The 12,511-nt window shown below is 38.3% G+C and overlaps 1 protein-coding gene across 1 annotated transcript in view; it reads left to right on the top strand.

The window, feature by feature from the left end:
- The window catches only part of CA8 (carbonic anhydrase 8), a 48,358-nt gene that overhangs the window by 32,368 nt on the left and 3,479 nt on the right, over positions 1-12,511 (top strand). Inside the window, exons 5-7 of the mRNA XM_081322783.1 lie at positions 3,192-3,254; positions 6,569-6,617; positions 9,916-10,028. Of these exons, the coding sequence (XP_081178909.1) occupies positions 3,192-3,254; positions 6,569-6,617; positions 9,916-10,028 (225 nt within the window). The remainder of the gene's footprint in view (positions 1-3,191; positions 3,255-6,568; positions 6,618-9,915; positions 10,029-12,511) is intronic.

The raw sequence follows: 12,511 nt of genomic DNA, 5'->3' as shown, positions 1-12,511 counted from the left end.
TCCCTTCCCAGAGACTTCACCCTTTAACCTGAAAAAATAGAAACTTAATTTCTGAACACATCCAACCAAAGGGAAGCAATCACTATTGTGTGTAATTGGTTCCATAGGCAAACTGTCTTTTGTATTATAGAGGTTTTATTTTCAGTTGGATTGTGCTCTTCTGTCATTGCAATCTGCTACTCTACATGCACCACCTGTTTTTTTAAAAAAATATTTTTTATTAATTAAGTATAATATATATAAATCCAAGCTCAACACTAAGGATTCCACTATTCACCAAGCATTCCATTTATTCTCATGTGTGCTTTATTACTATTATACATTTCTATAGAGCATCATATATCTGCACAAATCCAGAAGAAGTATACTTTCAGTCCCCTTTATCTTCACATTTTTCTGATAACTCTTAGAAGCTGTTTTGTTATGTACCTGATCCTTATTCCTGGCATACACCACAATTCATCAGCATTTAAGTTCTTTACAACAGTGAATTATCAGTTTCTCTTTGTCTTTTATAGAGCAAAGTGGTATCTGATGCTGTCTCTGATTCTGCAGTATCTGGTGTTTTTTTCTTTGAATAGTCTGCTTGATCTTCAAGGATCTAAAACCTGTTTTTTTTTGTTACGGCAGTATAAAATGCCTTTTCTGTCTTGCTATTGATTGTTACTCTAATCCACTGTTCCTTTTTCTCTTCCCCCCCTTTATTGAGAGTTTCTCCTATTATATGTTTCTGTGGAGGGATTCATTTTCTTGAATTGATACATCTTTTCATTCAGAAAAGGCAGGCACAGCCACACTCCTCTGTGCATTAATAATTCACCTGTGGACATGGTTACCAGCATCAAATTCCTGGGTGTGCAGCTAACAAGTAGGCTGGCTTGGTCACTCAACAGCGAGACGCTGGTGAAGCGGGCACAGCAGCACTTGCATTTTCTGTGTTGCATGACAAAAGCACATCTTCCTTCCCCTGTCCTGACCACTTTCTACAGAGGGACGATCGAGAGCATCCTGTCATACAGCATCACAGTCTGGAATCATCACTGCTTCAGACAGGAAGGCAGTGCAGAGAGTGATGAGGATGGCTGAAAAGATTATTGGCAGTTCCTTCCCTTCCATCCAGGACATAGAATATAAGTGTTGCTTGAGCAGGGTTCACAAGATTGTCTAGGACACTACACATCCTCTTCATGACCTGTTTTCTTTGTTACCTTCTGGAAGGAGGCTTCGTGGTATCCAAAGCAGAACATCCAGATTCAGTCACAATTTTGTTCCATAGAGTACTAACCTTGTGAACTCTAAAGCTTCCTCCTTCCGTTATATATTCAAGATGGACAGTGATTAATATTTATATATTACCGGTACTTATATGTAAGAGTGTAGGTCTATACATATGTTGTATATAGTACGTTTAAATGTGTGTTGTGTATGTGTACACTTAGAGAGCAAGCAATTAAATTTCATTTTTAATGTGTGCCATTTTGTCCACAGTAAAAAATGACAATAAAGGTTGTCTGTCTGTCTGTCTGTCTGTCTGTCTGTCTGTCTGTCTCTCTCTTTCTCTCTCTCTCTTTCTCTCTCTCTCTCTCTCTCTCTCTCTCTCTCTCTCTCTCTCTCTCTCTCTCTCTCTCTCTCTCTCTCTCTCTCTCACATTCAAAGTATGGCCATTTGCTATCCTAAACCATTGGTTTTTCTTCAAGAACTGCTATGAACTTGCTTTTGCTACAAATATTATTTTCAGGCAGGAAGACAAGCATGCCACAAGCATTGTGGGTCTTAATAGCATATATTTATTTATTAATCTTCATTTTTGCTTCTTTAAATATTCATATTAAAGCTTTTATTTGTTCTTTTTCCCTTCTTGGTGTCTCACATTAGCGAAGTTGAATGTGACTTATTAGCATGCCCTTTAACTCATTCTTGGAACCTTATATTCTTCATGTCCCTGCCAACATTTATTTGTTCATTCAATTTCATTCAATTCATTCAAAGTTTGTCAAGTCTGGCACACTAACAAAGGACCATAGGTCTTGAGTAATAGAAGGATTAATTAAACCAGCTGATTTTTTTTTATCTGTTCAAACTCAGTGTGGAATAGTTTTTTCTTAATTCACACACATGTACATTCTTGCAATTAATATATTGTAGAATAACATAAATATACACATGACATACATTTTATATACATTTATGTAAAAAGGTGGGATTCTGTTTGGAATCTGGCCTTCAACTGCTAATTATGCAATTACTTTATAGCCTGTATTGCATTATAGATAAGAAGTCCATGGCAGTTCATTCATTACTCAGTATAGAATTATGCAAGGTGTTCTTGGATAATTAAATTACTCTTTCTTAGCCTTCTAGACCCACTGAGTTTTATTTCCTTTTTTCCTCTGTTTTGTCCTTTCATAACATATGTAAGTTAAGTTAGGAAAGAACAAAACAGAGAAGAAAGGAAATGAGACTCAGTGTAGCAAGAATAGTGCAGACTAGGACCTTGAAGATCCAAGTTTAAATCCAAGTGCACTGTAAAGTACTCTGGATAAGTCTAGCTAGTTACTTTCTTGCAACCAGTCACATAGCATTCTTGTGAGATTATAACAAAGGTAGGTTCTCTTGAACTCTTTAGAACAGGGGTGTCAAACTCAATTTCATTGAGGGCCGCATCAGCATTGCGGTTGCCCTCAAGGGGCCGGGTGGGTATGGCCAGGGTGGGTGTGGCCTACTGGGTGGGCGTGGCTAGAGTGGGTGTGGCCTACTGGGTGGGCGTGGCCAGCTCTACATCGTTCGCATGAAGGGTGCCTATGGGGGCCTGGGCAGGAGTGGGACAGATCTGGGGGTCTCTGGCAGAAGGAGGGTCTCTGGGCCAGGGCCAAGGCAGTGGGGGCCGTTCCCTCACTGTTTCCAGGATGGCTTCTCGGGCCACATGAAACCACTTCGCGGGCCGGATCCGGCCCCCGGGCCTTGTGTTTGACATGTCTGCTTTAGAAGGAGGATGGTTTTTAATGTAAGAAAAAACAACATAAATGTCATGAATTTCACATAGGAATAACATATATACATAACGAGTAACATTACTTTTTTTTAGTTTGATATAACAAAGTGTCAGAGAATAAAGTGTTGTTAAACCTATTTCAGAAAAAGAGTAACCTGCATTGTATTTCAGTATTTATTTATTGTTGGTTTTATTTCAGATAGGAAAGGAACATTCAGGCCTAAAGGCTGTGACTGAGATTCTGCAAGACATTCAGTATAAGGTAAAATATCTTTACTATATAATTGGGGATCAGGTACTTAATATGATCTGAATTTCTGGAGAAATGGAATATACAGCATTTATTTAATATACTTATACTCCTCTTTCCTTCTCAACTAAATATCCAAAATATTGAAATATCAATTGCAATTCTATATTACAAATCACATTTTGACATTGACATTCATTAGCAAAAAAGAGAACCATCTTTATAATCGAAACAAAATGTAGCCAAAAGGTAAACTTTAATTTGACAGCTAATGTGAACCTATGCTTGATTCGCAAATATGCTTCTAGTTCAGAAGCCATGAACAGCTTTAGATGTTTTGATGTTTTTTAGTGTTTTAATGGTTTTCACAGTTTTTAATATTTTAAACTGTTTTTAAGATTTTAATTGTAATATATGTTTCTGAACTGTGAGCTGCCCAGAGTTGCTTGCTGAGGCGGGCAGCTATAGAAATCAAACAAACAAATAAAACAGCTAAAAATCTATAAGCACTCCAAATTAGAGATCTGCTTTTACAGGTGTAGGAAAACCTCGTCCAAAAATAAGATGGCCCACAATTCTCTAGTCCAGTTTACTAAGAACACTTCTATCTTATCTGGATTTAACTTTAATTTGTTCTGTGTCCTCTAGTTATTATTGAATTTAGGCAATTATAAATGGTACTAGCATTATTGGATTTGGATTCTAACATTCTATAGGCTTACTGATGACATCCAGTCCAAAAACCTGAATGACCCTCCATCTCCCCCCAAAAAATATTGAACAGAAGGAAGGCAAAATGAAATCATATGGCTCACCATATCTCAGTATCAACATACCTTTGGAGCTTGGCTTGAGAGAAAGGAAGAGAACTCTTGCAAAATAGTGACTCTAAAGACCAATCCCTCCAGACAGTCCAGAAGGATACCATTCACTATAGCCTTGTGTAGGACTTTCAGTTACTGAACCTGCACTAAACATTTACAGTGGGGCAGCTTTTCCAGGTGCTTTGTAACCTATATTGGTTTCCATGTTGCTGGAATTGGGATTATGTGAAACATTTAATTGTATATGTTGAAGGTTCCACATTTATTTATTTATTTTATTTATTTTATTAATATTTCTATACCGCCCTTCTCCCGAAGGACTCAGGGCGGTTCACAGGGCAAGAATAAAATACAAAGTTACAAATATTAAAAGGAGATTAAATAGTTGCCCGTTAAAACAATTAATATACTACATTTATAAAAACCCCAAAAATACAACAATAAAAATACAAGAATAAAAACCCCACCAATCCCCCATCAGGCCAGGCCGGCTTGTGCAAACAAAAACGTCTTCAGATCGCGGCAAAAGGAGCAAAGATCGGGCGCCATCCGGAGCTCTACCGGTAACTGATTCCATAGCTCCGGAGCGCCCACAGAGAAGGATCTCCCCCTGGGGGCCACCAATCGACATTCTCTGATCGGTGGCACCCTGAGGAGACCCTCTCTGTGGGAACGCACAGGGCGCAGGGAGGTTGATGCCGGCAGCAGGTGTTCCCTGAGGTACTCCGGACCCCTGCCATGTAGGGCTTTAAACACCATTACTAGTACCTTGAATCTCACCCGGAAGACAACTGGTAACCAATGCAGCTCACGGAGCAGAGGTGTAACATGGGAGTATCGGGAGATTCCCAACACAACTCTCGCGGCTGCATTCTGTACCAGTTGGAGCCTCCGGGTGGTCCTCAAGGGCAGCCCCATGTAGAGAGCGTTGCAGTAGTCTAGACGAGAGGTCACGAGCGCATGAGTGACCGTGCATAAATCATCCCGGCTTAGATAGGGCCGCAACTGGCGCACCAGGCGAACCTGGGGGAAAGCCCCCCTAGTCACAGCCACTATGTGGTCTTCCAAGGTGAGCCGTGAATCTAGGAGGACTCCCAAGTTGCGAGCCCTATCTACAGGGGGTAATAATTCACCCCCCATAGAAAGAGATGGAATATCCGAATAGACCCGGGATGAAGGTATGCAAAGCCACTCAGTCTTGTCGGGGTTGAGTTGAAGTCTGTTCCTCCCCATCCAGACCCGGACCGCCTCCAGGCAACGGGACATCACGTTGAGGGCATCACTGGGGTGGTTTGGGGTCGAAAGAAAAAGCTGGGTATCATCAGCATACTGATGATACCCAACTCCAAAACCACGAATGATCTCACCCAGCGGTTTCATATAGATGTTGAACAGGAGAGGCGAGAGGACCGACCCCTGAGGAACTCCACAAACGAGAGACCTCGCGGTTGACCTCTGCCCTCCTGTCAACACCGACTGCGAACGTCCCTGGAGATAGGAGGAGAACCACTGTAAAACCGTGCCTCCCACTCCCAATCCCCTGAGACGCCGCAGCAAGATACCATGGTCGATGGTATCGAAAGCCACTGAGAGGTCTAATAGGACTAGAACAGAGGAATGTCCCCTGTCCCGAGCCCTCCAGAGATCATTCACCAGCGCGACCAATGCCGTCTCCGTGCTTTACCCGGGCCTGAAACCCGATTGGTACGGGTCTAGATAATCCGCTTCATCCAGGACCAGAGGGAGCTGATGCGCCACCACACTCTCAACAACCTTCGCAAGGAAGCGAAGGTTGGAGACCGGACGATAGTTGTTCAATACAGCTGGGTCCAAGGCAGGCTTCTTGAGGAGAGGCCTCACCACCGCCTCTTTCAAGACGGCAGGGAAGCTACCCTCACTCAAAGAAGCCGATATAACTGCCTGGAACCAGCTGCGCGTCCTCTCCCGGGCTGCATAGACCAGCCAGGAAGGGCACGGGTCCAATAAACATGTGGTGGATCTCAGCCTCCCCATAATTTCTAATATTCAAATAGTCCTCTCTAGATTAAGTCATTATTTTCAATTAAGAGTATGACAAATTCAATTAAGAGTATGACACTTTGATATTTTCAGAGATTGATACAACTCTTAAGGGCAACCAAGTCCGTCCTGAAAAATGATGTGACATTTTGAACATTTCTTTTTTAAAAATATTCATATATCTTGGTGACATTCACCCATTCACCCCATGTATAGATCACTTTTGTATAGAGTTGACTTGGCATGGGTGCTTGCATCATCATTTATCAATGCCAATGTAAATCAAACTTATCTGCTACAAGCCTACACAATAGATTATGAGAGGTAAACTAAGATTGATTTCTGGGAGACCATTATAATTACATCATTTTCCTTCCTTTCCTTTTGAAGTACTGCACAAATTGCAGTCCACTTTTTCCTAAATCCACATATATATTTTTTGCTTAAGAACTAAAAACAATCTGGATTTTGTTAACTTTTCAGGGCAACTCCAAGATAATACCTTGCTTCAATCCTAACACATTATTACCAGGTGAGTACTTATTTTTGTGCCACAAATTTTTGTGCACACTAAACATTTGCTTTTTAGTTGTTAACAGAGTCTATGCATACAAAAGGGATATGAATTAAATTTTAAAAAAAATAATTGCTGTCAAGTTATCAACTTCAACTAACAGTTTTAATTTAATTGAATTGCTAACAAACATAGCTCTGAACACAATAGGTTCCAGTGTTCTGTAACCTAGTTATACTCTAGCTCCATTGAGGCTACAGCTTCAGCTAGACATTCTCAGAATTGTAAATTCATTTTCATTAAGAGATCATCAGGATGAGAATACTGGTATAGCCCATTATAACAAAAGTCTTGAGCAAAATACTACGTGTGGAATACTCACCAGGTAGCATTTCTATTTTTTACAGTACTGAATCATAGTTTTCAAAATATTTGCCCTTGTATTACATTAAAATATAATACCAATAGAATTCAGACAGGTAATATCTCAATTGGCAATTATATCTTAATAGGTAATATTTACACAGTTCTTTTATTCTGAAGAATATTTCATATTCTGTAACTTATTTTTTTAGATTGGAAATACAGTAAGTTACTATTTCTATAGATATAGGAAGTTATTATGAATGGAATCTATGAGTTTTTTCCCCTTTTGCCTAGGGCTTCTGAGCTATTAGAATGTAATACAGGTTCTCAGTTTTACACTTATATTTTCCATGCACCGTAAGTGAGAAATACATGCTTACAGAGAACTAACCTGACTCGCAGAACATTGTGAGATCTTGGGAGTCTTCTTGCTTAATTATTGTTGATATTTAAATAAATATATATTTCTTAACACAATAAATAGTTGAGAATACAAGGTTTCATTAATTTAAAAAAACATCTCAAATAATATAGGTAAATATGTTGTGATAGAAAGGTTTGCTGTTTGGAGAAATTATAAAACATCACAATACCCATAAACACTGTTTACCATTATTAAAATTAAGAGAAAAAGACATAAAAGAGGCACATAATTGAAACAAAAAGTTCCTTTTTAGTCATCTAATACATAGACAGGTAGTATTCTTGAGTGATTCCTTTCTTCATTTCCAAGGACAAAATACATTTTTGATATTTTGCCAGTTGCCATTCATTAAATGTCTATTTACTTGGTTTGAGAAATTTGTGACTATAATGGATGCAATTATGGATAGAATGGATAGAATTCTAAGCAAATTCAACTGGGATAAAATAAAGGTCACAAAGGAATTAAATTTGATAAAGTCAATATATTCCATCAACCTCTAGATAACTCTGGATCCAATTTGGTTCTTTTGGACTTTTAACTAACTGATATACGTGCATGTGTGATGAAATATTGAGAGATAATAAAATACTGTTAGATTTTGATATTATTTCTAGGCATTTCATAGCATTTTAGAAAAGAATGCAAACATTTCATGAACTTCGGCTATTTTACAAGTTTTCAGCAATAACAACAACAGTAATAGCACTAAGAGAGGCGAACAAGGGAAGCTTCTTGAAAATAATGAGATTGAAAATAGAATATTGAAAGGAAACAATTAAGCATTGAGTTTCTAGCTGGAAAAAGAAGCCCATGCATAGTCAATACCTGAAGGACATTGAAGGAAAGGCAGATAGAAAGTGGAGCTGGTTGAGATTAGAAGTACTGAAGAAAGAAATTGAAGGGTTCATTTTGGGTACTAAAGAACAAGACTTGCAGACTAATTCCATGAAAGCAAAAATTCAACACGTAAGTAACAAGAGCAAATGTTGCTTATGCAATGAGAAAGATGAAATAGTGGATCATCTTATCAGTGGCTGCAACAAAATTTCACAGACTGATTATCTACAACATCATGATTGAGTTGCCAAAAACATACATTGGAAACTTTGCCAGAAGTTTGGTTTGAATGCAGTAAAAATCACTGGGAATACCAAGTTGGCAAAGTTCTTGAAAATGAATAGGTCAAGATCCTGTGGAACTTTTGGATCCAAACAAACCTCTGGCTCACAACACTCCTGCCATCACTATTGTGGAAAAGAAATAAAACTTATTTCTTTTGCAATACCAGGTGATGCATGAATTGAAGATAAACAGCTAGAAAAAATAATGAACTATTCTGATTTGCAAATTGAAATTGAGCGATTGTGGAAGAAGAAATCATTGGTTGTACTGATATAATAGGAGCCCTTGGAGCAATACCCAAAGGGCTACCAAGATACATGGAAATTTTAAACTTATTAGACCTGAATATTCTGACTGCAAAAAATGCCTATATACTCAAAAGTTACCTTAACATCTCTTAGGTCCTTGCTTAGGATTTGAACCAGTGGTGGTATTCAGCCGGTTCGCACCACTTCGGCAGAACCGGTAGCTAATTTTTTGTTGCCCAGGCCCAGAATGGACTTTCGGAAGTGGCATCCACACAGAGAGCTGGTTGTTCACGTATTTGAATCCTACCAGTGGCGTAGCGTGGGGGGTGCAGGGGGGGGCTGGCTGCACCGGGCGCAACATCTGGGGGGGCACGCTCACACTCGCAGCTCTCTGCCCCTGCCTGGCTCACTCACTCTCTCTCACTGCAGTGCTGGCTGTGCGAATCTGATCCGAGCCGCCGGGTCGCCGCCCACTGTGGAGGGGGGGGTGTCAGGCGTGCGGTGCGGTGCGGAGAGAGAGCGAGGGACTATCTGGGGGAGGGACAGTGCAGCGGCCGAGTGCTTGCCCCGGGTGCTGACAACCCACGCTACGCCACTGAATCCTACCACTGTTTTGAACTGTTAAGTTTTTACCAGTCCCAGACTGAAATCGAATTTAAGATTAAATCTTAAATAATAATAATATTGAACAATACCTAATGTCTGACTATTAGATGTTTCTTTGGACTTAAATAACATATTTATTACTTAAAGCTACAGGATAGATGGTAAAATTGGCTGACAAATTCCAACCCCAGTTTTCATCTGACTTTACACTTTTTTTAATTTTCTAATTTCTACAGTAGCAACCACCATTGTGGTTGCCATGCTTTCAATTTGAATTGTTTCTAATGGAAAGGATTGCTTTTATAAGACTATCCTGGGAAGCATATCATCATGTTTTCTATTGCATTCTGCTAGAAAATTAGTCTACACAAACCTCTCTGCTGTAAAACGATCTAGAGATAAAATTCTGCAAGTTGCCTTTTATGAGATACTTTCTAGGGACTCTGTTTGACAGCTGTAGGTTGCATACAGAAAAAGTTTGATGATTTCACTTCTTCAACTATGTTTACATTATTGCTTTCAAACCAAGGTATCCGTTCAATTTCAGATCCACTGCTAAGAGACTATTGGGTGTATGAAGGCTCTCTCACGGTCCCACCCTGCAGTGAAGGTGTTACGTGGATCTTATTTAGATATCCTTTAACTGTATCCCAAGTTCAGGTAATGGTTGTGCTTATGACCACAGCCTGAAATTCTCAGTGAAAGTTCACAACATGCAAACATATTGCAAGGCTTTATACATGTTCTTTCCTGGAAATCTCATTAAATTGACCCGTTTATGGCTTTTAAAATAAAGGTTAAATCATTTGTGTTATTAAAATGGAAAGGTCAGAAATGAAGAACAGTTGTTACTATTTTTCTCGTATATTATAAAAATAAAAACTTACCGTGAAAAAAAGAAAGAAAAGTAGAGGGGAAAAGAGAAATAAATAAATGCCCAGCAGTTTTCTTTAAAAAAGCTTAAAACGAGCAATAGCAGATGTTTGAACAGATGTGCGAAATAGCCTTGTTTGTGTGCTCAAGGACCTAATGCAAAGCTATCCAGCAGTTGCTAGCTAGTTTTACTTTCCAGAGCCATTTCAACCAGTGGCAGCATGTTCCATCGCTGACACAGAACTCACATGAGTATAGGGGACAATTATAGATAATGTGCAATTCTCTCTTCATGGGAAACTTTGCTTTCTGCCTCTCTCAAAGGACTTTTTTCGAATGATATATGCTTCCTTCTTGCTACTATCCATGTTTGACAAAAGGACATGATTACAGTATCGGAAGTAAGGCCAGCAGGTAACAGAGAGTTAAGGGCACATGCAGATCATCTGCTATTTTTCTTTTAAATAGAAGTGTACAGGCTACTGAAGCAGATTGGGTTAATAGTATTTTCCCCCCTCAAAACCCCTGACTTATTTCATTTTTATTGGTGGCAAGCAACTGTGTGTCAAACTAATTCGCATTTTTATTTTATTAGTTTTTTAACTCTCAGAGGATTCTTGTGTTGACTAATCTCTCAAAATTGCTACAGTGGTAGACTCTAGCTATATGGAATGGAAATCCATCAGCTTCACAGATATTCCCACTCAGATAAAGACAGATACTATACTTTTCATGAAATGTGAACTACAGGACATTATTTCTAAGTGGCTGCAGTTGAAATTCTACTACAGTGTGCCTCCTACATGTACATGCCAAAGTGAACTGAAGCATCTGATAAGCATATTTTAAAGCAAAGAGTGCCCCAGTATCAACGTTTATGTACTTGTTTGGCTTTAGTATTATTTATCATAAATGCCCCATCATACTCCACACTAGAGACACTAATAGTTTCTATGCAAAATAAATATCCAATAGATTGTAGGAAAATAATTCATTACCATGCATACTCAATCACTAACCTCAATGCTTTTTTTATAAAATATGTCCTATTTAAAGAAGCCAAGTTTTAAAGCATTAAATTATGTGTTCAGACATTCCAGACTTGCAACAAAACAGAAAATGCTGATGAATATATATTTTATACTATAGAGCTTTATACATGCTAAAACAATTAAGATATGCACAGCCACTTTCGTCACTTAAAATAAAGAAGATTTAGAAGATCTCATTAGGAACATAAAATAAAAGTGAAAAATCTAGACTAATGTTACAGATTAGGAAGACAAAAGTGATCTCAACAAGCTTGGCAAAGATGATTCAGTTTTCTTGGCCTAAAGAATAGGTAAAAGTGGGATTAATCCTAGGGAAAAGATCCTGAAAGATAAAAATATTGCTGTGATCAGAAAGATCAGAATAGTTAAAGCAATAGATTTCACAGTAGTGATGTATGGACATTAAAAAAGAAGATGAAAGAATAATATTGCTGAGAATATTATTAGAGAATATATAGGTAACTATTAAGTGTACCATAGATGCAAGAAGATCTTGTTCATTTTGCACAATATTTGGAACATGTGATGTACATAGGTAATACACTAGAAAAAAAAATTACAAGGATGGGACAGGATTGAGAATAGTAAAGGCAACAGGTAAGATGAATAGATGGGATCAAAGATATTACAGGTCTGTCTTGGAAGACCTACAAAATATTGCTGAAGATAGTTGTGATAACAAGCATTTGTCCATGCAGTCACCAGAAGAGAATATTCAATATATATTTATTCATTGGTGTTTCTCGTCTTCACTCATTCATTCTGCTGCTGCTACCACTACTACAACTATCACCACCAATACTATTAACTTTACAGTATTCTGCTTTTTTCAGAAAGAAATCTGTTTTACATAAGATCATTTCTAACAATAGTACATAGACTGTTTACCGATATTAACAATAAGAGCAGATCTTTCCTTCTTGGTTTTTTTGCTTATAGATCAGTTGATTATAATTTCTTCTTGGTGAGAAGTGGGACAATTCCTGCTTGGCTAAATATTGTTTCTCTCTCCTATGTTTATGACACTTTCTATGATCCCTGTAATCATTTGCTTACATTGTCCCAGTGATTCATTTTAAAAGCGTATTGTTCTCTGGAATTGTTAGTTTTGCCTACTCTCTCATAAACCCTTTCATTATTTTTCTGTTTTTAAAAGGTCAATTTTGTCCTGGTTTTCCAACAATTGGGTTGTCTCCTTGTGAAATACAAGGCTTATGT

This window comes from Vipera berus, assembly GCF_964194415.1.
Source record: "Vipera berus genome assembly, chromosome: 3".
In the NCBI taxonomy this organism is placed as follows: domain Eukaryota; kingdom Metazoa; phylum Chordata; class Lepidosauria; order Squamata; family Viperidae; genus Vipera; species Vipera berus.
The sequence above is the reverse complement of the archived record's forward strand: the minus strand, read 5'-3'. Positions and strand labels throughout refer to the sequence as shown.